At 37.3% G+C, this 26807-nt stretch overlaps 1 protein-coding gene across 1 annotated transcript; it reads left to right on the top strand.

Annotated features, from left to right (window-relative positions):
* The first annotated feature begins 498 nt into the window (after positions 1–498).
* Positions 499–23299, top strand: LOC109055913 (delphilin-like). Its single transcript, XM_042720824.1, has 24 exons — positions 499–1160; positions 1341–1382; positions 1859–2112; positions 3212–3544; positions 3942–4096; positions 8679–8954; positions 10494–10579; positions 11310–11379; positions 12191–12478; positions 12636–12787; positions 12867–12998; positions 13473–13579; positions 13680–13854; positions 13994–14349; positions 14469–16115; positions 16464–16551; positions 17830–17919; positions 18463–18654; positions 18796–18956; positions 19182–19267; positions 19409–19539; positions 19760–19878; positions 20485–20649; positions 21675–23299. The coding sequence occupies exons 1-24, from the start codon at positions 1073–1075 to the stop codon at positions 21756–21758; spliced, it is 5277 nt and encodes a 1758-aa protein (XP_042576758.1). The 5' UTR covers positions 499–1072; the 3' UTR covers positions 21759–23299.
* Positions 23300–26807: the final 3508 nt, after the last annotated feature.

Raw genomic sequence — 26807 nt, 5'->3', positions numbered from 1 at the left:
TTGTTGTTTGAAATGTACTTTTTTTTTGTTTACTTTGTACTTTTTTAATTTTGTTTGTATTTTTTTACTTTTTACATTTGTTTTATTTAAATGTTATATACATGTATTTTTTGTATTTTTGTATTCAAAATAGTTTTGTTTTACTTTTTAAATTTGTTTTATTTATATTTTTGTTTTATTTAAATTTGATGTTTTCTTTTGTGACCAAAACATGTTTATTTATTTTTTTTTATACATGTTTTGGGAGATGTGCCCTTTTTTCAAAGTTACTTGAAGTATATTGACTTACAGAGAAGTACTTTGTATTTTATTTACTTACATAAGGTCACAAGTAGGTTGCTCTTTCTTTGCAGAGGTCAAACCAGCAACCTTATGACTACCAGCCCTGAGCGTCACAGATCTCCTCATTACTTTTTGACGTCATGCTGCAAATGCTATTAATATCATATTAAATCATACCTATAATTATAGAGTTGGAGGTTAACCATTCCTGGTATTCTGGGCTTGAATAGGGAACAGTTGGAAGAATGATAGCGAATCAGATTCTTAGAAGTGGAATTGGAGTTAAATGTACCAGACTACATCTAACTGTACCACAGCATCTCTGAGGATCTGTAATCGGAGCACCGTCCTTTGCTGCTCTGACAGGCAGTTTCTGGGTCACTCCTCAGCCCTGAGAGAGGGCCCAATCCACCAGCATCACAGAGAGAGAGAGAGAGAGAGAAGTAGAGGGAGAGGGAGGTATTTATAGAAAAATGGGGCTTCACTGTACCTTTTTCTTGCAAAAGAATCATTAAAAGACCCAGCTAGCTTGTCCCAGATTTCTGCTCAGCGCTCTGCAAGAGGGTTTGGACTGGACCAACTTAGTGGAGATGTAGAGCCACGGCTGCAGAGAAGCTGACCACGCTCTCCTAATCTACACTGGACTGATAGGATCCTCCATGGAGGCTAAACCTGCCGGATTGATTGCCTTTTGTTAATAACGGAGCAGTGACTTGTTGAGGAGGGTGAGGAGGTGCTGACCTGAGGTGACCTCTTACAGCTTGACTTCCACACAGAAGACTCAGAAACCATGATGAGAAGATTTCTGAAGAGCCAGAAGAGCCGTTTCTCCCTTCGCCAAAGCCGATCGGGATCCCGCAGTGCCTCCAAAGATTTCTGTAAGTTCACAATGCAGAACACGGAGCTCTGTGAGGTGGGAACTGAGAAAAACGGTTATCTTAGTTAAGTACATATATTTTATTAGACAGTTTAGATGTTTATATATTTTTACGTTACATTATATGGTAACTTAATGCAGACATGTACATAAACAAATGAATGTTTCCTCAATTCCACAGACCCGAACCCTAACGTGCTGAGAGATTTCCCACTGAATATTGGTGCGTAAAGTAATTGTTTAACTATTTTGAGTTTTTTTTTTTTTCATCTGTTATTAGGTCACAAATTAAATTGCAACAGCAGCTTACAGCACTGCAGTAGGTTATGTGATGAAGTGCTGAAACTCAACTGTACTGTCCTCTAAAATAAATGCAAAGGTGAAGATTTTTGTTTAAATGTAATATTTTATTTTAATTAAAAAAAAAATTATATAGAATCAAATTATAAATTGGATTGATGTCTTTTGGAGTGGACATTTCTTTTATATATTTATTTATTTATTTATTTTCCATCAGATATATTGTTCACTATGTTGTGAACATACATACATACATACATGCATACATGCATACAAGTACATAACTTAAATCAATTTTATTTTAGAAATACTAAATAAAATGTAATGCTAATGAAAGTTGATTCTCAAATCTCTCTTTTTCTCCTTGCCTCTTATCTCTCATGTATTGACTTTTTCCAGAACTGGGCCTTCCAGCAAATAACCAGGGTTGGCCAGAGGACTTTGGCTTTAAGCTGGGTGGAGATGGACCCAGTTACATCCTCTCTGTGGTGGAGGGCAGCAGCGCTTACATGGCCGGACTGCAGCCAGGTGACCAGGTTCTGGAGATCGACGGGCAGGACGTCTCATCCCTCAGCACTAAAGCTCTCATTGCTCTGGCTCAGACCCTCAAGACTGTGCCGCCCAGCATCGGCGTTGTGTCTAGAATTGAACAGGCCAGTTTTTCTTCACTGACATGCCATTTGTACTGTTTAATAACAAAACAGACTTAAATTCAATTTCATTTGACCTAATTCAAGATAAAAAAAAAAAGCAGTTCATGTGGGAAATTGGTTGATTACTAAATAAAAAAGCTATTTTAACACAGAGTTCTTAACAATTGTCCCATATCACCTCTCTCTCTATATATAAATAAAGTTGCCATAAAAAAGTATTTGCATTGCAACACATTCATTTTTAATCTAATTTTTTTCTAAAGAAAAAGAAAAAATGAAGGTTTGAGGCGTGAGGTAAGAATTTCTTTTGAAAGAAGTCTCTTATTCTGCTTAATTTGATTACAAATACATTAAAAATAGTAACATTGTAAAATATTGCAATTTAAAATATAATTATTTCGTTTAATTGTTTTATATTTGCATAGATTTTAAAATGTATTATATATTATGCATATAATAAATGCACAGAATTTGTTTCCCTGTGATTTTCTATTTGAATATATATTAAAATATAATTGATTCCTGTGATGCACAGCTGAATTTTCAGCATCATTTCTCCAGTCTTCAGTGTCACATGATCCTTCAGAAATCATTCTGATATACTGATTTATTTTTTATTTTCAGTGTTGAAAATGGTTGTGCTTCTTGTTTTTAAAGATATATTTGCATGGAGTAATTACACTTTATAGACATATATATATATATATATATATATATATATATATATATATATATATAATATTATATGTATATATATATGTATATATATATATATATATATATATATATATATATATCTATAGATATATATATATACTATATATATATCTAACTTTTTTTTTTTTTTAGGATTCTTTGATGAATAGATAGCTTGAAAGAGCAGTACTTATTTCAAATAGAAATATTTTGTAACATGATAAATGCCTCTTGATAAATACACTTTTAAACTGGTGTAAATATCTAAAATAATCATTTAAATAATACAATTATATATAAGGTGCCTTTGTTTTGTAAAAGAGACTTCAGATCTCTCCTAATGTTCCTTTGCTTCTGTAGTGCAAACCAATGTCACTCACCCTTAACCACTTTACCACCACAGATGGACATTGCCCCGGGGCCTGATGGTCGTTTTGGCTTTACTATAGTGGGAGACAGTCCCCTGCTGGTGGAGGACTGCATGCTCAACTCTCCAGCCGGCCGGAGTGGACTGCGAGCAGGTGACTATGTGATGGAGGTGAATGGGATTCCAGTGAAACAGCACGAGACGGCGGCGGCCATGATCAAGGCCTCTCAGGGACGTACGCTGCGTCTGGGTGTGCTGAGGATGAACCGCTGGCAGAAACGCACCAGCAGCAGCATGAAAGAGACGTATCAGAGCAGAGACATGGTGAGGCAGGACCGCAAACATAAAGCTCTGGAGTTCAACAAGAAGGTCAGTCTCAAGGGGCATGGAAAAACGGGCTCACACTTTAGTTTGGAGACCAATTCTCACTAGTCACAAACTATTAACTTTGCCTCTTTAAATTTTTCCTAATTTGCTGCTTATTAATAGTAAGTTGTTAAGTTTAGGTATGGGGTAGGATTTAAATATGGTTATACAGTATAAGGCATTAATATGTGCTTTATAAGTACTAAGAAATAGCCAATATGCTAGTAAAATGCATGTTAATAAGCAACTAATTAATAATGAGAATTGGCCCTAAACTAAAGTGTTAACAAAAATTGTTACTTGAACCTCAAAAAGTTAGTTTGGACTAAACATCACACAATAGCATATATTCTTCACCAGTGTTGGTGAAGTTAAAAGGGTCTGTTCTGAATTTTTATAGGTTGAGGAGATTTTAGGGGAGGAGCCTGAGGTTAAAGAGAGGCTGTTTGATTTGCTGAAGCAGTATGCAAATGAGAGGGATGTTGAAGGTCTGGCGTCTACACTTCCAGAAATACTGCTCACCGAGGAACATCAGCAGCTGATTGACAGCATCAGGTACCAATGAGCTTTCATGAATCCAGTTATACGACCCGCCAGTTTATTTATTAGCATATCTATAATTAACATATTGGTTGTTTATTAGTCATTATAAAACACATTCTAAATGACCATATTCTACATTCCTAATCCTACCCAATACCTAAACTTAACAACTACCTTACTAACTATAATATGCAGCAAATTAGGAGTTTGAGGGAAAAGTTGTTGTTATAGGTTTGTTAATAGTGGGAACTGGACCTTATAATAAAGTGTTACCAGAACTCTTTAATCATATTTGTCATTTTTATCTTTTTAATATGCTTAAAACTTAAACTACAAACATTCTTTGCATATTTTTCATCAATCACTTTTATTAAAACTATCATATGAGGTATTTAATTATTCATTTTAGTCATTAACAATTAGATTACAGATTGAAATATTATATTAGATTTTAATATTGTTAGATTATTTCTTGATTTTTACTTATTAATTTATTATTAGATTTAAATTATTCTATTTTGTGAAAATATACTAAATAAGCAGTATCTCCCTCTTATAGGTTTGCATGTGTGGGTTCTCTCTCACTGTAATAACTCGCTGATGAGGGTCTTTGTCAGGAGAATTTGATGCGTCTCATAGCAGAAATGTGTTCAGTTACACTGACGGAGCAGTTTTAACAGCAACCGCCCCTTCGCTACCAGTGAGGAATCATGCCCGCGAGGTTTACTGGATAAAATATTGTTTCCTCAAGTGTTTATCAAATATGCATGTAATTTTTTTAAAGTTAGATACTTGGAAACTCTGAAAATGGGACCAATTTTAAATCACCCTTACCGCCATGAGGGGTGAATTATGAAGAAGAACAGCATGCTCCAGATACCTAGATTCACACTTTTCATCAGCTTGTTCTGATTAACCCTTGATAGCCTATCTCCTTGTATTATCGGGAACCATGAACGCCTTCTTTAGCAAGTAAGAAATGTTTTTTGTACTTGCACAAAGCTTCGATTTTTCTGTCATTTTCCATTGTTCAGAGGCAAGTTGCTTTTTAATGAGATGTGTGTTGCATAGTTTCAGAATTCTTTATGTCAGGTTTAAGCGCTAAAAAACTATTGATGATGGTACTATTTTTGAATATTGATCAGATTTGACTTGAAATTGAGCGAAAAAGTAGTTCAGACTGTGGAAGCCTGTTTCTGCCACAGGATAAAATATTTGAAAAGTAATTGCGACGTTTTATCTTGCACAGTTTTTTTTCTCGCAATTCAGAATTGTGAGCTATAAATTTTAACATTTTTATATTTTTTATTTTTTGAGTTTATATCTAAATCTGAGTTTACGTCTTGCAATTATGACTTTTCTGTTTTTGAGGGGTTTTTTTTATTTTGCAACAGATTAAACATAAAAAAGGTAATTGCGAATTTTTATTTTACAATTCAGACCATTCTAGCAATTCGGAATTACAAGATGTAACCTCAGAACTGCAAGTTGATATCTCACAATTCGTAATTGGGAGAAAAGGTCTCAATTGTCAGATATAAATTTAGAATTGGGAGATTCTGAGGGGAAATAATGTAATAATTGTAAGATATCGAATCAGAATTCTGACTTTTTCTTACAATTCCAAGTTAACATCTTAAAATTCTGACTTTTGTTGCCAATAAAAAAATAAAAGAAAGTATTGCCAGTTTTTATCTCACAATTCAGACTTTTTTTCCCAACTGTGAGTTTATCTCTCGCGAGGGAAAAAAATGAAAATTAAAAAGTCGCAATTACCATTTTTCCTGACTTTTTTTCCTAGGAAATGCAAGTTTTTATCTTGCAATTCTGAATGTAGAATTGAAACGGGAAAAAAAATGATAATTAAAAAGTCGCAATTACCATTTTTCATTATCTTATGCCATGGCAGAAACAAGCTTCCATAGCAGACACATGTAGACTGAATGCATCACAGTGAGAGCATAACCTTTCTAGCTGCAACAGTATCACTAGCATTTGGCATGAACCACTGCATTTTCACAGTCCTTCAGTCCACTCCAGTACTGACCAGCTTGTGTGCTGCGCTTAGTCCCGGCAAAAATTTGCCTAGTTCTCCCCATGGAACCTCCCTATTTTTAAGCAGCCTACTTTTTATAATAAACCTCTCTTAGCTCCGTGACGCACCAGAAGTTTGCACAAAATCCACACAACAACTTTCTCGCTTTAAAGTTGCGAATTTCCTGCTGAGCTACAAAGCAGCTAAGAAGACTGTGGGACCTTGCTTAGAATTTTGAGGGAATTGTTTCTTTGTTGCTTCAGATTTTGCATTAAACTACAGCTTTATCTGGTTGGTATCGGCTGTGCAAACTCTACTTTTGTCTTCGTGTCTTGAACTTGGATACTTGAGGATCCTCTAACTCATGCACAATTATATGGATTGGATTGAGGAAGTCATGCTGACCTGCCTTAGATTTCCAGTGGGACGCTTTCTATTTTCTCACTCTCTCTCTGTTCCTGCTCCACTCTTTCATTCTATGCTCTCTCTTCACATCTGAAGCAGCTGCAACTTTGCCTCTCATCTGCAGTTGAAAGCATCTGGTCTAAGTTTCTGGATGTACACTACTTTTTAACATTAAACTCCCCAAGGCAATGAAGCATGGAGATGTGGGCGACCTTGCCAAAGTTGACTCAATGATGATGTGAACTTCATCCAAGCAACGTCATCGCTCCTCAAGTTGGCATCTCCTCATCTGGATACTGGAGATAATGGCTTTTCCGATTATCCTCTTCTACTCGCTGAATGGTTATTCCAGCTTTATGAAGACTCCTGCACTAAGATCAAGAACATCTCATCATTTTGTTTGAGACGTATCTTAATTTAAAGAAGAGATGGGGCGTGACAGAGGTTTCTCCAAGCCTTTTCGGTAAGAAAAATCTTCTAGGATCAACAAAGAAACTAGGTTCAGAAATTGAGGTTTAATCAAATTTTTAGAGAAATTGTAAGTCTTTAGAATTTATGCAGTTTCACGCAATATTAGACTTCATAGATACAGAGCAAATAGAAAACACATTTAGACTTTCCATTTGTTGTTGCCACTTTATTTTAAAATCATATCAACTCCCCATTTGGCCTGGTCGTCAAGCTTGCCTTCTTTAATAAGGAATTTTCCTTAATTTTATGTAATTTAAGATTGTTAAGAGAATGTTAGTCAGTTTGTAAATGCATGGCAGGCTTTGTTAATGCGAGCAGAGGCATTCAGAGATACTAAATAGGCTTAGAGATCAATTACATGTGTTAATGGACATCTTTTATTGTTGAATGGTTCTTCATTCCCACCTTCATTCATTTTAAAAAGTGTGTCCTTGATCTGTGTTCCCTCCCCTCTCTGACACGGGGTTAATTTTAGATTTCCTGTGACCTCCTTCTAATTGAGGGCATCCTGAACTAAATAAAAGTTAACTTTGAATGAAATGTGGATTTAAGTCGAATTAGGAGTTTTTAGGGGATACTTTCGCGAGTGAATTCACTGAAGAGAACATGTACTTGTAAAACTTCCATGGCACAGTAGTACTTGAATACATTCTTGATTTGATCACGTTTGATTCATAAGCTTTAAAATATTGGTTTTAAGTTAGTATTAGTTTTTCTTGGATTGTAATGTCTCAGTACTGTTGTTGGGCCCTGAGCTCTTCAGATGCAGGAAATCCAGCATAAGTTGCATATAGAATGGCTGTTTGTATTTACAATTGCAATTGTGAAAATTGCAGTTTGTGGTCTAAGCTTCACCTCAGTACGAAGTTCTTGTGATTACATTTACATTACATTTAAGGACCTTTTGTTTTTGCACAGTACACAATTTTGGCACCGTGTTGGCTCGCCATTTGTTGTCCAAAGTAAGATTTGTGTCCTGAAGCAGAAGCGGCTCTGAAGCAGTGTTGGAGATGATTGCAGCTGGAAGATTAACCCAGAACTGAAGCTCTTGAGCTGCTTCTGGGCTGTGCGTCCCCTCGTGTTGCGACAGTGTCCTTCATGATGTATGGGTTCATTCCTTTTTATGGCATATCTTAAATTTTATGAGTCAGAATAGTCTAGTGGGAAATATATACTGTTTTGGTGATATATGATACATTTAATACTTCAGGACATATTTTCACTCATATATTGGGTTAGTAACCTTTGGTTTTAAAGGATGGTGAAAGTGAAAAATTCAGAGAGGGATTATATCACAAAGGGCTAAAAAAGCACTCTCTCTTTCACGTTAATCATTCATCCTCTCAGGACTTCAAAAATGCCCATCAGACATCTTTCTGAAGTCACCTGCTTAGCTTTTGAAGTTGATCAAACAGTATATTTATACCCACCCCTCTTCACAGGACAGAAAACAAACGCTTCATTGCACCACGTGAGCTCTTTTTTCTTTCATAGCAGGTCACACACATCTCCGTAATCCGGTGTAATTATAGCAGACTTTCTCATAGCTGTCCCTCCTCCTTCATTTGCCTGTGTGTGTCTCCATGCAGTGTTTCTCTCAGCAGGCTTGAGAGTATGTTCACACACGCCTGAACAGTTTCTCCTCTGTGACTCCGTCTGCTGTGTGTGTGCCATGTTTGTCAGGATCTTCATCCCTAAGAAGCACAGGCAGCGCTTTGATGAGATGGTCTCCCAGAGTTTGATGAGTCGCTTAAGGGGCCGAAGCTTCAGCGAGCACAGGAACAATCGGCTACGGCGCAGCCGGAGTGAAGACCACCCTGAACGGCTGCTGTCTGTGTCCACTCGAGCCAGCTCTGTGCCACGGACCGCCAACGAGGAAGTGGTCATGCCTCCTGCCCGTGGTCTCCGCAAGACCACCTCACTCATCGCAGGCCATTCCAGCTCCTTCTCTACCCGCAGGTCAGTGGAAGTGTCACAATGGGAACATTTACACTCTTTTCTTGCCTGTTTTTTTTCCTTCTGAATTTGTTACTGATGTGATTTATACCCTTTGCTTACCTATTTTGTCCTTTGATGTTATATAATTTCCTAATTCGTGTTTTTGTTAATATTTTGAGTTTTCGATTGTCTTTAGTAGACATCTACATTCTCAAGTTTTATATATTCCAATAAATCAGACAGATAGAAGATTTCAATACATATTTTATAAAATTTTTTCTTTTATTTATGTTTTTGTATTGTTTATGCTTTTGTTACTTACATTTTATTTTAAGGTGTCCCTGCTACAGTGTAATTATACATTCAAGTGCTAAGTAATATTAATTAACAAGAAACATAAAACGCACTGTTAAGGTATGATTCAGGGTTAGCTGCATGTAATTATTTATATTTTACTGTAATTACTATTATAAGAACATGTAGCGTGTAAAAAGAACACTGTAAAATAAAGCGTTACCCTTTTATTTTATTTAGCTATATTTTATTTTATTTTCATTTGTTTTTGTTAATTAATTAGATTCATATAATCATAGTACTAGGTGATGGATGGATAGATCAATTGATAAATTGATACATAAATTGATTGACTGATGCATTGATTTAAATGAATTCATCCCTTCTTGTTGGATTTCCAATTTCACAGCTGCTGTAGACTGTAAATGATGTAGATTTTATGCCACTGCAATATTTCACACTTACAATTCATGATATTTTTAGTCATGCTCTTTGGCACCTGTGTATGTGTGACAGCGTAAATATGACACATCAAGATTCATCCTCCTCATTATAGCCTTTATTATGCTTTAAATGTTACTAGACTTGTGTACAGTATTTCAGAAGCATGAATTAATTCTCTGTTAAGCCTGTGTCCGATGCATACATAGGAAAAGGTGGGAGGATGTGAAATCCTGTCAATCATTAGTATAATAGACACTTACTGATATGTCTCCAGGAATGCAGGTGTAGTTTCTTTTTAATAATGTAGGAAAACTGAACGTGTTGTTTTACTGCTCTGAAGAGTTGCTGAAGAATATACACATAGATATTCTTTAAGCATATGACTGCATGGGAAGAAATTCAGAGCTTGTCTGACTATAATTAACAATAACTATAAAGAACACAACAAACAGTATTGATTGTATAAAATTTCGGACATTTGAGTTTGAGACATTTTGTCACTGTTCAGTAAAAGTACATTCTTGTAGTATGATTATGTAACATTATGTAGAACCTTCATTGTTCAGATTTTTAGCTTGTATGGATACTATATATACAGTTTTGCTCAAAATTATTCATACCCTTAGTAAATATGATCAAAGAAGCCTGAGAGGCTGTGTATGTGTATTATAACTATATCATATAGATATTTTCCAATAATATCAAATTAATATTATTTTAATAATAAATTATATTAGTTAATCTACATTATATAAAGATTCTGCTTGACATCTATAGGTTGTATTCACTTGTTTTTAAGATGTCACTATCATGTTTCACTAGGACAGTGCGGGTGTACAAAGGGAACCAGAGTTTCGGGTTTACTCTGCGTGGCCATGCTCCAGTCTGGATCGACTCTGTAATACCAGGTATGAAATGAACCAAAATGGTCATGGTTGTCAGTTAAGTGTCTAATTTGAATGTTGAAACATTTAATATTTAATTAAGATGGATTCATTCATTTCGATTGTTGTTCTACAATATTATCCCTTTACTATTGAGTTTTGTTTTCATAAGGGAAGTGTTTGTGTCTTGTGGTGCATTTATTTTAGTTGACATCAAACACAACGAAACAAGGCTATTTTAGAAAGATGAAAAAAATATATTTTGGACATGAAACAAGTGAAGGGGAATGAATTATCAGCCATGTAACTGAAGCAGATGACGTGAATGCTAAAATCATGAAAGTTCTGTTATTTCTGACTCATGGCACCCATTAAGAAGTTAGGCGGCAGAAACTGGCAATGTGCAAGAACAGCAGGAGATGAGAGAGAGAGAGAGAGAGAGAGAGAGAGAGAGAAACAACAGAAGACTCTCCACAGGCTGAGTCAGAGGGGCACAGGTGGTAGAGCTCTGTTTTTATCTAGCACAAATCCTTTTAGATTCACACTTTTCCCACATCCAGCCCTCAAAAGCCAAAAAGGGACATCCATTCTTGGGCAGGAAGTGACAAACACCCAAGCTTCTTCAGCATCTTGGCTTATATATCTCACGTTATTTCAAAGGGCATTTCATGAAAACCGCTTAATCTCAGTTGGAGCCCATATGATCTGCTGTCAGTAGTGACTTTCTGCTTGGTTTGTTGCCATTGCCCTGCAGGCAGCCCTGCTGAGAAGGCGGGTCTCAAACCTGGAGATCGCATCCTGTTTCTCAATGGGTTGGACATGAGGTGAGGCTTGGGTCGCATTGGAATACATTGCTTTTATCCTAATGTGGGACTGAAATAATGTCTAAAGCAAGCAACACTTTTATTATGCATATGGGTTCTTCATGCTCATTATCTTATTAAGCCCAGTGCACACTGTACGATTTTTGGCCTCGATTTGGTCGTCTGAGACAAATTTGGAAAATCATAAAAGATTCCTATAATCAAAAGTTTTTGATCACTGGTTTGACATGTTTTCTGAGAGCCAATTAATGGCCATTGTGATCAAATTTTACCTCCTGCAGTGTGACTTCTCCTGGGACGAATGTCAAACTGTCTTTGTTTTTCAAGACAAGCCATTATCAAATTAATGCTAGAGATTTCTTCTAACTGCCATAAACTCTGGTGGTCTCCTCCGCTCACGGAATTCTTATGATATGTTGCCTTTGCCATGATATGTGCCTCTGTTTTCATGTGGGTGTGTAGTGCTGCTTACACTATTCTTCATAAATATGTTGGTATTGCTGTTGTTCATATACTTTTCATGATAGCCGACATTACAGCCCCATGTGTAATGTAGCTCACAGTCACTGAACATGTATGGGTTGATAAGGTAAAAATCTGGAAAAGTTTTCTTGTGTGCATCTGTTTTTAACGCGTCTTGACTGTTGTACATTCTGACAATAATGACAACTGAGATCCCACAGTGTGACATTATCATCATGTTCGTACAGTCTGGCAAGCATTAATCGTGAAGGACTATTAAAAATCGCACAGTGTGCGCCCGGCTCAAGTCAACACTGTGTAAACTTTGTATTTTTGTGCATCCCCTCAGGAGCTGTTCACATGAAAAGGTGGTGTCCATGCTGCAGGGGAGTGGGGCAATGCCCAGTCTGGTGGTTGAAGACGGCCCGCCGGCCTTCACCATGACCGAACCTGAACTGGTGGAGGTTTCTCCACGCTCCCGTGCTCCTGTGCTTAGCTCCCTTCAGTGGATCGCCGAGATCTTGCCTCCCAGTATCCGCGTACAGGGTCGCACCTTCAGCCAGCAGCTTGAGCACCTTCTCACACTCCAAGAGAGATACACCATCTGCAAGGCCCTGGAGGCCTTCTTCCAGCACAGGTGAAGGACATACCCATAATATATTTTAGTGAAAGAAAGAAAGAGTATTCTAGATAGAAATGATAGAAAAGATAGAAATGTCTCCATTGATTCTCTGAGAACATTCCTGAACTTTGTGTGAAACCTGATTTGATTCATTTTTTTCCTGTGCCATTAGAAACGTAGACACTTTGATTGTGGATGTCTTCCCTGTGTTGGATACCCCAGCAAAACAGGTGATTTGGCAGTTCATTTACCAGCTGCTGACCTACGAGGAGCAGGAACACTGCCAGAACAAGATCTCCCGATTCCTTGGCTATAAAGTTACACGTGAGCCCTTCAATCTGTATAGAGTATAAGTACATACAAGGTATGCATGCATGTATTTATTATTGGTAGTGTCCATCAGCAGATCCTGAACCTCCAGCCCATGAGCCTCATAGGCGCAGCAGCTCCATGAAGGTGACAGGAACCACCTACAGGAGCAGTGTGAGGGGACGCAGCTCAGATGATCTGGTTATAGGCACTCACTTGGGCATGGGTAAGCTGTCTTCAAACACTGTTGTATTACACATTATAACGAACAACAGAGGTTTTCAATTTTTTGATGCCATTGATAACTTACTGTTATAAAACTAGGGCTGCCTATAGTCAAAAAAGTGGTAATCTCATAGTGTCTGACTAGCCTCATGAAGTGTATTTAAAAAAAATGACTGTTAAACATTTTAACTACAGCAGTCCTCATACATTTTGCAAAATTCTCATTTTCCACCAGCCACCTAGCACCTGGAAGTCTGCAGACTCCAGTTTAACAACCACTGGCATGCAGGCATACATTGGCATACACATTTAGCTACCTATGTACGTAATAAAATTGTGTCAACTTTCACACCTAGTATTATGTATCATGAAAACAGCAATGTAGGAAGTGGGACCTTATGTACCATCATTAAAAACTGCAGCTTTCTTAGCAAATTGAAATGAGAGTTGATGGGCTATTTTTTTACTTCATGAGGGATTTGCACTGAGCCAGTGGAGGTGGCACCTATGAGACTGACTCCTGGAGAGAGACAATCAGGGGATGGAACATCCTTACCAGAGACACCCAACAATCTGACTAATGTGAGCACTCTTCTTTGATTTTACAGGTTCACAAACATTGAAATGCTTGAGTAAGTGCACTGTTTTTATATTAACAACCTTGTCCCTATGCTCTATCTAGCTGTCAGCTCTGTATGCTGAGCTGGAGAATGTCTATGCCGGGAAGAGATCCAAATCCCTGAAGAGTCGACCTCCTCCAGCTCCTGAAACTCTGGTTAACGTAGACGTCTTCCCGCATGCTTCCTCACAGTCCGTCAGGGCATACTCTTCCTCTCCATCTGTTCGGGCCACTTCTGGTACAGTCAATGTGCTTCTAAGTTTTTTATTATGAATTCTAGAAAATCCTTGACATTTCTTTGAGTAATAGGTAGGAATTTCATCTGAGGCAGAGTCTTTTATCTTTTTAACCTTTGCTTTTCTATTTTCATCTCTCAGGTAGCCGCAAATCTGCTTCAGCACAGCCTGTACCCCCACCTCCACCACCACCTCCACAGCCTGACTCTTGGATACAGGAGCCTCCACTGAGTCCACAGTACCCCTGCTACCCTCCAGGTCTTCCCTCTCAAACCAGTGCTGAGTCCAACCCGTACATCAGTTTAGACAGCCCACCTCTCTCTCCACCCTCTCCTCCGGACTACCCACCTAGTCCACCCATTCGGAAGAAGCGCTACACCTTCTCACGTCCACCTCGTACCCCTGACACAGATTTGTTCATGGAGGCTCTGAGCGAGCAGCTGGGACAGCAGTTATCTGTGGATGACTTCCTGTCACCAGAGAATGACTATGAAGAGGTTTGTATATTAGAATAGTTAACTGACTTCATATTTGATACAAGATAAATGGCTAATCTTCATTGGTCTATTGCAAAAACTCAATGCTATTTGTATATTTTACTTCTAAATAACACCAGGATATTGTCCAGATGACATTCCAGAATGAGGAAGACGAGGTAGAGGAGGAAGAGGAGGAGGAGGAGGAGGAGGAAGAGGGTCCGTACATGCCTCCTGAGCTAAGCAGTCCAAGTGAAGTACATAGTAGCAGTGAGGATGCAAGCTCTCTTACCTACTCCTCTAGCTTAGAGCACATTCCTCCACCCCCTATGACTCCTCCTCCGCCTCCCCCAGTCCAATTTAATGACCCCCCTCCCCCTGCTCGATTCACCCCTGACCATGCACCCCGACAGCTGACCTTCCGTCGCCACCCTGGACCTCCTCCACCGCCTCCGCCAAGAGCTAACCCACCTCCAAAAAGACAATCCATTCACAGGGTGTTGCCCACACGTGATGAGCCGATGATGCAGCACCAAGTCCTTCAGGAGCACCACTCGCTTCCAGTTCAACCAACAGCCAGCCACCCTCAGCAATCTCAGCAGCAGATGCATCAGTCTCTGCCCCCTATGCCCTCTCCAGAAATAAACCAGTCACCCATCCCCAGTCATGCAATCTACGAGATGCACCATCAGGTTCATCCAGCTCACCAGGTTCACCAACACCACCAGGTGCAACAGGATCACCAGATGCTTCCAATCCATCAAAATAAACCAATTCACCAATCTCAGTCTATTAAAGTGCACCAAAGTCACCACTCAAACCAGACTATTCAGACTCAATTATCTAGCTCCATGGATAGGCTTGATAGGATTGAAAGAAAGGAATGCTCGGATAGGCATATCTATGGCATGCAGCCCCAGCCCTTGCATCCAGATCAACAAGTACACCATGCTTATCAGATGCATCAGAGTCATCAGGCTCACCTCTCAAGCTCCATGGATAGACTTGACCGATTGGAGCAGATCCAGCGTTTGGAATGCATGGAGCATATGGAGCGAATCGAAAGACTGGAGAGGGTGGACAGACAAATGTACCGGGCACACATGGCTCAAGCAGTTTCTCAAGCTATTCAACCATCTCAGCAACAGTACCACCACCAGATGCACCAAGCTCCTCTGCCAACCCGCCACATTCACCAGATTGAACACATACACCAGGTTCAGCCAATCCAGTCAGCTCCTCAGTACCACCAGATCCACCAGCCTCACAAACCTCACCAGACCCAACAGATTCTGTCAACCTTCCAGCCTCATACTTCACAACAGCAGCTTCAGCATATCCAGCAGCAACAACAACTGCAGCAGCAGCAACAGCTTCAACAGCAGCAACAGCTTCAACAGCAGGTTCAGCAGCAGCAACAGCTTCAGCAACAGCAGAATCAGCAGCAGATTCAGCAGCAGCAACAGCATCGCTCAACCCCACAGATTCCCCCCATTACACAGGCCAGACAGAGCCCTCAACCCATGTACCATGAACATCGTCACCACCATCACAGCCACCATGAGGCCCAGTCCCAAACGCAACCACCAAGTACACCCCAACCTCAAACTCACCACCCCACTGATGAGCCCAATGTGGAGCCACCTCCTCCTCCACCTTTACCCCCACCTTGCATGCCTCCTCCGCTCCCAAAGGCTTCACCACAACAAACAGACTCCAGTCATATGAGTGTAAAACGGCTACGATGGGAACAAGTGGAAAATTCTGAGGGAACCATTTGGGGACAGGTACGAAGTTTCAGCCTAATAAGCTGAATCTTTATGTGAAATGCATGTGTCTTAAATGGCTGACTCAATGAATCTTGATGATGTTTTCCACCAGTTTTAGCCAAAGGAGATCTAAATCTCGTAGTCACTTATATTTGCAATTTCAAACATGCAACCGCATAAGCCAAATTGACAATGCTAAAATCTCTGGTAATAGTTGGAGGAGACCTTGAAAAAAAAGTAGTAAGCCATTTTAGACATATATTGGTCCATTGTGATGATGGAACATTTCAGGATGTCCATCGTCATGAGATTGGCTCAGTCCATTAGAATGAAGAATGTAAGGACAGATGTGGTTTCTCACTGCAGTTGGAAGAAGATTCTGATTATGAGAAGCTGAGTGACATGGTGAAATACCTAGACTTGGAGCTTCATTTTGGAACCCAAAAGAGCCCTGGTGAGTAAAATGTGAGAAAAGTTATATGTATAACTCATTTCTAGGAGAACAAAAAAGCTGTTGATGATCTGAGAAGGGAGTTGCTTTTCATATTTTTCAAAGAGAGAGATACAGTGTGGTCCATAGGTAGTAGTCGGCATTTGTTGCTTGTAAAGTGTATCAAACTTAATTTCTGTGTCTTCTAATACTTAAAAGCACCATGAAGTCCATAATTTAATGTGATAAAATGAGCAACACCTGTGAATCTGCCCAGAACTGGCGGACCTCCAAATCTGAGTATTCAGACAAGAAGAGCCATAGTAAAAGAGGACACCAAGATGCCTACGGCAGCTATGAATGAGTCAACTGAGATAACAATAGCCTGCACATTACATAAATCTAGCTCAGACTAAAGGGCAGCAAGAAGAAAGTTGGGGGAAACTCTCACCTTGGGATAACATCTTTATAGCACATCTTATAGAAGACAAACAAGATATAGAGAAAGATTCAATGGTCTTATAAGCTGGAAATTAAACTCCTGGGTCAATGACCTTTAATATAAAGGTTTTTTTATTTTTATTAATCTAAACCCTGTACATAAATATCCAGAATAAATTATTGTCTTGGAAGTCATGCCTTTAATATTTTAGGGACTGGGGCTGCTCTCAAGTTATGTCAAAAAAGATGAACGCCACCACAATGTTGTATTTGGCAGTAGGAAACCTCTTACCAGACTTTCTGACTTGCAGTGTGTCTATTTATAATGGTGAAAGCAAAATATTATTGGTCATAATGAAGTTTTAATTGCAAATATTGGCTGTACAAAGTATTTTTTTTTTTACTTTGGATGAAGAATGGTGATAAATCTTGCCAGAAAGCACTACTCCATTAGTCTTGCGTAGCCAGACCTTCATATTGACGGCAGAAGGCCTGGACTCCATAGCAGCTTTTGTTGGCCAAGGACTGCCCAAGAGGATATCCGACAGACATGTAAAGCAACGAATCACAATTTGTTTTGTTCAGCGTCATGTTTAGGGGTATGAAGTTGTAAAGTTGATGTCCCTACAGTAACAGACCAGTGTGCAAATGATTCAAGAACGTCATTAAGTTTATGATGTGATCATTGCTATAAACTCAATGGATTTCTTACTCCATAAAGGGGATTCACGTCACGAGTGCTGTGTTTCAAGGCTGAACGTATGTAGGAACTTCCCAGGAGGACCTAACTATCCTTTTATCATTTGACACAATGATTTCCAGTCCAAGTTTTTTTCACTCACACTACGATTCATGTCTCAGTTTCTCTTCCAGAGCCCTCACCTCAGGTGGAGACTTTCAAGAAGAAAGATGTGGTGGAGATTCTCTCCCATAAGAAAGCTTACAATGCTTGTGAGTAGAAAACAATGCTTCACATTTTTTTCCTAGTTATATGTCCTTTTTTGGAAAAAAATACATCACAATAAGTGTAATGGGATCTTAAATGGTAATTTGTGCTCAGTTTGGTGGAGTTTACTTGTAAATGTTTAGATCAGGGGTGTAAAACTCTCCTGGAGGGCCACAGGCCTGCAGAGTTTAGCTCCAAACCAAACTGATCCAGCTAATCAGGTCTTTCAGGCTTATTTGAAAACTAGATGGGTGTGTGTGTTGGAACTAAACTCTGCAGGGCTGCAGAGCTAAGTTTGACACCCCTGGTTTAGATGATGTTTATGTGTGCATCCCAGTCAAGTATTAAATTATACATGTGTTCTTTTTTTGTCTTGCTCTGTGACAGTGCTGTTTTTGTTTTTAAATCAGACTTGATAATAGCATGATCCTTTCGTTAACTGTCCCAGCTGTTAGACTACAATCTTCTTAGCATTTAGCTATTACTGTATCTTATAAGCACATGCCCTTGTACACTTTGTTATTAAGACTCTTCTACTATCTTTAAAGCAATCTTGATTGCCCATCTGAAGCTGTCACCAAGCGAGCTACGCCAGGTGCTGATGACGATGTCGAGTGAACGTTTAGACTCATCGCATATAAAACAATTGCTCCTATATGCACCAGACGATGATGAGGTTAGACAATACGAGCAGTACAGAGACGACCCAAGCAAACTCATATATCCAAAAAAGTATATCCTACATTTACATTAAAAAAAATATTAAAAAAAATCTAATATCATGAATATTTATATGTATATTGTTTGTTTTTATTAAATTAAATTTTAATATTATTCTAATATTGTGTACATATATTGTGTATATTGCATACATTTGTCTATGCAGATGCTATCAGTGCCAGAGTATAAGACCCGTTTGAAAAGTCTGCATTTTAAGACTGCGTTGCAAGAGAAAACAGAGGAGATGAGGGGGGCCTACGACTGTGTTTTTAAGGCTTCACTGGAGCTCAAAAACAGCAAAAAACTGGCCAAGATTCTGGAGGTATAATTCCTTCATTTCCACCGAGTCATTTAGTTTCTACCCAGGCACACATAATCATACAGTCTTGCAAACAAGCACACAACGAAATTCATTTACGGATAAAAGATTGTTGACGTGGCAGGCTTTTCATAATGCATACTCAAACACACCATGCCAGTGCACACATTGGATAAATATGATCTTCTTATCATGGCATGTATATTAACTTCCTTATTTTTTTTCTAGTTTGTGCTGGCTATGGGGAATTATCTAAACAACGGCCAACCCAAGACCAATAAAACAACAGGATTTAAGATCAATTTTCTTACTGAAGTAAGCCTCATTGCTGTGCATAGATCTTTTGCAGATGAGTTCATGAGGTTCATCGTTTATTTGTGTAAAGTTTATTTTTTTATATGTATAGCTTTTATTTTTAACATAATATAACTGTGATCCTACATTTTTTCTGGTTGACTCAGTACCACCAAAACAGTGGATGGAAAGTCGACATTTCTGCATATCCTGGTGAAATCATTGTGCCAGCACTTTCCAGAAGTTCTGGACTTTAGGAAGGAGCTTGAGATGGTGCCACAAGCAGCCAAAGGTGAAGATCTACTTGAGTGGCCAGACATTTTTTTTTTTATATATATACAAATATAGATTCATTTAAACACCAATTTACACAATCCATGGTGCTTCTCATCAAGTTTTGTCCAAGTCATGGAGCAGTATTCCCATTTAATGTTTTTTTTTAGTTTGTTTTCATAAAAAGTTGTGCAGAGATCAGATCTCTTTCATATTTTTCATTGCTTTGTTCTCCACAGTGAATCAAAGAAACATCACTTCTGACTTCAATGACTTACATGCCACAATCCAGGACATTCGTTTAGCCTGCCAGAAGATGCCAGCCACCGCTGAGGATCGATTTGCCATTGTTATGAGTGTATCCTTCCACCAAAACATTAAAACTGACTATATGATCTTAGCATGTCTTCTACTAAATTTAACTGTGCCATATTTGTAACTATAAGACTTTTCCAAGCAGATCCAGGTCAGATACCCATCAGGACAAGATTATATGTGACCCTGGAGCACAAAACCATTTGTAACAATAGCCAACATTGCATTGTATGGGTCAGAATAATTGATTTTTCTTTTATGCCAAAAATCAGTAAAAGATCATGTTCCATGAAGATATTTTGTAAATATCCTACCGTAAATATATAAAAACGTAATTTTTGACCAGTAATATGCATTGCTACGAACATCATTTGGACAACTTTAAAGGTGATTTTCTCAATATTTAGATTTTTTAGTTAGTTTTTTTTTTTGCATCCTTAGATTTTCAAATAGTTGTATCTCAGTTCTATCCTAACAAACCATACATCATACAACCATACAAGATTATTTATTCAACTTTCAGATGATGTATAAATCCCAATTAAAAAAAAAAAATGACACTTGTGACTGGTTTTGTGGTCCAGGGTCACAAACATTTCAACCACTGAATATACTTGATGTCATAAACCACCTTAACTATGTGCATGAAGGGTTTCTGGAAAACAGTCACCCTGCAGTGCAGTCTCTGGAGTCTCTGCAGCAGAGGGCAATGGAAGAGTTCTGCAAAGTCGCATCATTCTTCGGTGAGGATGGAAAGGCCACCACCACAGAGAGTTTCTTTGGTATCTTTGCAGAGTTCATGGCTAAATTTGAGGTAGGTTTTGTATTAGTCGACTTGATGGATATTTTCATGAAAATGTAGTAAATGAGGTGAACTAGTAGAAAAGATGTATTTAGGCTTTTACCACAGACAGGTGGCAAAAATAGGTCACTCTTCCTTCCCAGCTCTCTTGAGAGCTGTTTTTCTTCACATTCTGCTCACTTGCAACACGACAAGTTAACAGACATAAGCAATGTCTCTTACAAAGTACAACATTGAATGCACTGATAAATCAAAAGAAACGAAAGACGTGAAATTCTTTGTTGAATAGATGTACAACTGATATTTTTGGAATACTGGCTGATATTTAATTTTTGTTAATTTAATAATGAAAACTATTCGACTTGATGATATATGCTGTGTACACTCTTCAAATTAAAGGTTCTTTATTGGCATCAGTGTTTCCACGAAGAACCTTTAACATCCATAGAACCTCTTCAATGCACAAAAGGTTCTTTATAGTGGAAAAAGGTTCATTAATTTTTTTAATGGTTACTCACCCTCAGGTCATCCAATATGTAAATGAGTTTGTTTCTTCATCAGATTTAGCATTTCATCACTTGCTCACCAATGGATGCTCTGCAGTGAATGGGTGCCGTCAGAACAACAGTCCAAACAACATCACAATAATCCACAAGTAACTGGCATGACTCGTCCATCAGTTAACATCTTGTGATGCGAAAAGATGCATGTTTGTAAGAAACAAATCCTTCGGTGTTTTAACCTTAAACCGTCACTTCTGACCAAAAAATCCATTCCATTCACTGCAGAGCATCCACTGGTGAGCAAGTGATGTAATGCTGATGATTCTATCCACATTTCTTCTTGAATAGCCTAAGGGTGAGTACATTTTCAGCATATTTTCTTTTCACTGAAGGTTTCTTTGAGAAACCCAAAAGGTTTTTCAATTGCATTGTTATGAAAACCCTTACATTTTTAAGAATGCCATGAGGTTTATATGCATTTTTAAGGTATCATATATGTATTTCAATATGTTTGTTGCATGCTGTTGTGTTTAGAGGGCTTTGAGTGATATCCAGACTACAGAAAACCCTCCACGCAGCCCCAGGAGCCCTCGCACGACCTCTCCTGTAGCCTGGTGAAGAAACCTCCCAACATGAGGCAAACATACTCGTACAATACAGACTTACAGTGCATAAATGTTCTCTTACATACTGTCCACTCCTATACCTGTCCAGTCTAAACTTAGTAATAGCCTTATGGTAATTCAAGGACATGTGTAAGTTATGGCAAGTCCTGGGAAGTTACAAAGCTGAACTCTCAGGCACAGACTGGACAGGAAAGCTTCAGAGCAAAATGTGAGGGAAAGATTAGAAATCGCTTTAAAACATTTGAGCAGATTTGGTCTAGGACGTTCTTTACAGGATGGACTGTGTGATTGCTCTTGGCACTTAAAAACCAGGAATGGAACCAAAAGTTGGGGTAGTGGATTCTGTAAATCATAAGTGCAGTTAGATAAGATATTTAATGTAAAATGTAATCAGGACTGTGGGTATCAGATCTTGACTGACTTGATATTTTAATAAAGTTGTTGTTTAGGAAAAGTGCTTTTAACAGTGTGTCTTAATTCTGCTTAAATGTATTTAATAAAGAACCTGGCTTGGAGTTGTCAGTTGGTCATTGTACTGTAAACACATATTTTGATGAATTAATGTCTTAAATGATAAAAAGTCATTCCTCATAAGCAGAATGTTTAAGTGCAATATATTATAAATTGTTGATGAAAAACTGCATAGATAGAGATATATTATTGTACAAGAGATGCAGTTAGCTCTTATATTATTGCTTTACTGGCTATGAAAAACAATGAGCTAGATTATGACTTCACTATATGCATTTGGTATTTTTAAATATTAAATTATAATTAACTTTTGTGCTGCTTTAATTCCTTGTTACCATATCAAATCATGTGTTTCCAGTATCATTCTGTTCATTGCACTGAGTTATAATGAATGTTTAAAGGATTATATGGAATATATTTGTATTAAACTATTTGAATGTAAAAATCGTTTAAAAAAAATATAATAACTCACACATATGATTCAGTCTTTATCAAAGTGTTGGCTGTTTTTCCAGATGTAAAAATCTTATATTTATATAGTAATATTCATCATGTTAAATTTTTTTTTTTTAATCACAACCAGGGGCTTGTAATATGAAAACAGAAAATGTATGTATGTGATCATAGCACATTTCCTAGCTGTCAGTTATTATTATTATTATTATTATTTATATGCTTTGTATTTTACTTGCTGTTTTTAATTGTTTTATTTTTAGGCTGTTTCACAATGTTAAAGGCTATTTTCATGCTCTCATCATGGATGGGATGATGGCCCAAAGAAAAAATTGAACAACTTGAACTTAAAAGTGCCATATAAGACAAATTAATATCTGGCGTTGATACTGTAAATGCAAAAAATACACAAACTACTAAAGTTATGAACACTTACAGGGCAGTAAAGGAATTTTACTATTGTTCATTTATTTTTGTTGGTTTGTTCTTTTGTAATGTATCATGTATAATAAATGTTGCTGCTTCTACTGAGTAACTCTGTATAAGCGATGCTGCAACATTGTTCTGGTGTCATAATTGTTTTGATAATAAAACGCCCTTACATTTTAACCAGTGTGAAGTGTTACATGAAGGTGAGTGGAGTTTGATCCCGTTGATCGGAGAGCGATCATCTCTACGCTACTGAGAGAAACTTCTGGGTTCATTCACTGGAGACCCTACTGTCCTCTTTTAATTGACCTTTTACTAAGTTAAAGACCTCTGTCTGTTTCTAAGAAGGTAACATTTTAGATTTACACTCCATAGGGAAACATTTGCCATTTCTCTGTAACTTATACCCAGTATATCTCTGTGATTCTTGGAAAAGCATTAACATGCAAAAACAGGCCAGATGATGTATAATCAGTGAAGACATAAAGTTACATCTTCATATCATTACATTGACTGTGTTTGTCAAAGTGTGTAGATGAGAGCAATTATCTACTGTCTGTTGTCTTGAAGTGACACACACCTGAGAAACTCCTCATGGCTTCCACCGAGCATCCCGTCATTTCCCCTTCCCCCACCACCCTGGCCACCACAGATATAGTGGTGCTTGTCATCTACTTCCTCTTGGTTCTGGCAGTGGGCTGCCAAATCTGGCAGTGGTCACTTCATTGGTCTCGCCGGCTCAGGGACGACAGCGGTTGTAGCTTCCACTGCTTATGAATGGAACGTAAGCACACAAGATCTACAATTTAAAAGATAGAGAGTACATTAATTTGCTGAATATACCACTTTATGTAAAAAGGCAAAGAATTCTGGGAATGAGTGACGTCTTTCTGTTGTGATATAGTTAATGTCTCAGAGATTTATCATGTCTCATGTTGATGTGCAGGGCATGCTGATGGTGCTGCTCTTGGGATGGCTGTTTTTACCCATCTATATATTGCATCTATATTGCATCAAGGGTGAGACAGCAACAGAATTCAGTAATACATACACTTAGAGTCCATTTAACAAATCTCAAGCAATAAATTAGATTTTAAAAACAATTGTGTATATACTACTGTTCAGAAATTTAAAAAAAAATTTTTGTTCAAAAACAAGTCTTATGCTAACAAAGGCTGCATTAGTTTGATACAAATACAGTAAAAACAGTTATATTGTGAAATATAATTACACAATTTTTAAAATATATTTTAAAATGTGTTTTATTTCTGTGATGCACAGCTGAATTCTCAGCATCATTACTCCAGTCTTCAGTGTCACATGATTCTTCAGAAATCTACAAAATATCTACAAATTAATTTAACGGAAATTATACAATGATTAAAAGATTACTTGTTAATGTACTTTTGAATGCTCAGCACTTAGTATACTACTATATATAACAGGATATTCCTTTATTCAGGAAAATACTTTATTTGTTTATTTATCAAAGCAATGTAATATGAACAGATTGAACCAAGAAGTGCATGATCATAGGAATTGGAAGTGTAATGACATTTGTAAGTATTTATTTAACATGAAATAGTGATCTGTTAATCATTTGGCAATGTTAATAAGTTCATTAGTAAACATTTCTAGCTATTTGAATAAATATTAACTCACGGTCTGTTAAGCATTATATAATGTTTAATGATTTATTAATGAAAGTTATTATAAAGTGTTACCACATTGGGTGTAAATATATCTCCTGTCACTTTTAATCAGTTTAATGTGTCCTTGTTGAATAAAGGTATTAATTTATTTGAAAAAAAAAACCTTTTGAAGGGTTTTGTATGTACACAACTGTGTTGTTTCTGCAGTTCGTGCGAATTAAGACGATTCTCCATTATTTTGCAGGTCACAACAATGCCCGAGTATTTACAGAAAAGATTTGGTGGGAAAAAAAAACAGTTATTTATTTGTGTTTTATAACCAATTTGATAGATTTCTGCTGGTGTCTTTGCTTTCCATGCTTTTTTGCTCCTCACTTTCTTCTTGTGTTCAATACTTTTTCCTTCTGTCATTACATTTTATAACACATAATACATAACTTACTTGTTTTGTTTTCTTTGTATGTACAGTATGGATTACTTGGGTTGTTACTGATAACAGCACCTTTAGAAATATATTAACTGGGAAAAATGGTGACGTGTTCAATACTTATTTTACTCGCTGTACATCTCTACTAGTCCAGTTTCTCAAAAGAGTATTGCAGGTCATAGGCCCACCTGCTTACATATTTTTGAGTTTTGCATTTGATAATTATTTAGACATGATTAAACACTAGATTTTTTAAAAGTGAAATTTAAAAAGTTAATAAAGCATTAGTGATTAATGAATTTAAACTTAAATTTATTAATCACTAATAAAGGTAAAGGTTGGCACCCCTTATATAAGTTTTTAATTTAAATTTAAATTTGAGGGTTTAAACTTAAAGGTTGGCACCCCTTATATAAGTTTTTTTTTCCTTGAAATATTAGCTTCAGAATCATTCTGATGGTAATGATGAAATTCTGTGAAAAATTATTAATTGCTTTATGATAGTGATATATTTGTGACAATAAATAGGGAGCTCCAAATTTGCAAAAATACATAAAACTAGTTCTTACTAGAAAAAAACCCCTCTTCACATCAAATAAAAAAATAAAACAAAACTACTCCTTTGAAGTCACGTGTATTCTGATTGTCTGTCAGTGTTTTTATGGTTCGCCATGTGGTTTTGTCTTTTTGTCATAATGAATTGTGGGGAAGTCGTGGCCTAATGGTTAGAGAGTTTGACTCCTAACCCTAAGGTTGTGGGTTCAAGTCTCTAGCCGGCAATACCACGACTGAGATGCCCTTGAGCAAGGTACTGAACCCCCAACTGCTCCCCGGGTGCTGCAGCATAAATGGCTGCCCACTGCTCCGGGTGTGTATTCACAGTGTGTGTGTGTGTGTGTTCACTGCTGTGTGTGTGCACTTTGGATGGGTTAAATGCAGAGCACAAATTCTGAGTATGGGTCACCATACTTGGCTGTATGTCATGTCACATGACTTTCTATCTCATAATAATGACTTTGTGTGTCAGTTTCAAATGTTTATTTCATTATTATGACTCATAATTTTGTCTTGTCATAATGACTTTCTATCTCATAATAATGACTGTCAGTTTCAAATATTTATTTAATTATTATGACTCATAATTTTGTCTTTTGTCATTATGCCTGTCTATCTCATAATAATGACTGTCAGTTTCAAATATTTATTTAATTATTATGACTCATAATTCTGTATTTTTGTCATAATGACTCTCATAATGATGACTCATAATTTTGTCCTTTTGTCATAATGCCTGTCTATCTCATAATAATGACTGTCAGTTTCAAATATTTATTTCATTATTATGACTCATAATTTTGGATTTTTGTCATAATGATGGCTTAGTTTAAACCTTTTATCTCATAATTACGACAGTATGCCTTAATTTCAACCTTTTAATTTAATATATTTTATCTCATAATTATGACAGAATCTCAGACTTTTCACTGACAGTTATAGTCAACTTTTTATCCCATAATAGTGAATTTGATCTCATAATTGACTGTCATGTTTTGACTCATCTCATAATTATGATTTACCAAAGCATTTTTTCAATACATACTCCATCTAG

The sequence above is a fragment of the Cyprinus carpio genome, chromosome B3 (genome assembly GCF_018340385.1).
Source record: "Cyprinus carpio isolate SPL01 chromosome B3, ASM1834038v1, whole genome shotgun sequence".
NCBI classification, from domain to species: domain Eukaryota; kingdom Metazoa; phylum Chordata; class Actinopteri; order Cypriniformes; family Cyprinidae; genus Cyprinus; species Cyprinus carpio.
The sequence above is the reverse complement of the archived record's forward strand: the minus strand, read 5'-3'. Positions and strand labels throughout refer to the sequence as shown.

Excerpts from the sequence above, each read along its gene's own strand:
- LOC109055913 (XM_042720824.1), top strand. The coding sequence starts at position 1,073 with ATGATGAGAAGATTTCTGAAGAGCCAGAAGAGCCGTTTCTCCCTTCGC. Across the intron at positions 13,580-13,679 it reads CACCCAACAATCTGACTAAT|CTGTCAGCTCTGTATGCTGA; the intron begins GTGAGCACTCTT and ends TGCTCTATCTAG. Across the intron at positions 19,268-19,408 it reads AAGATCAATTTTCTTACTGA|ACTCAGTACCACCAAAACAG; the intron begins AGTAAGCCTCAT and ends TTTTTCTGGTTG.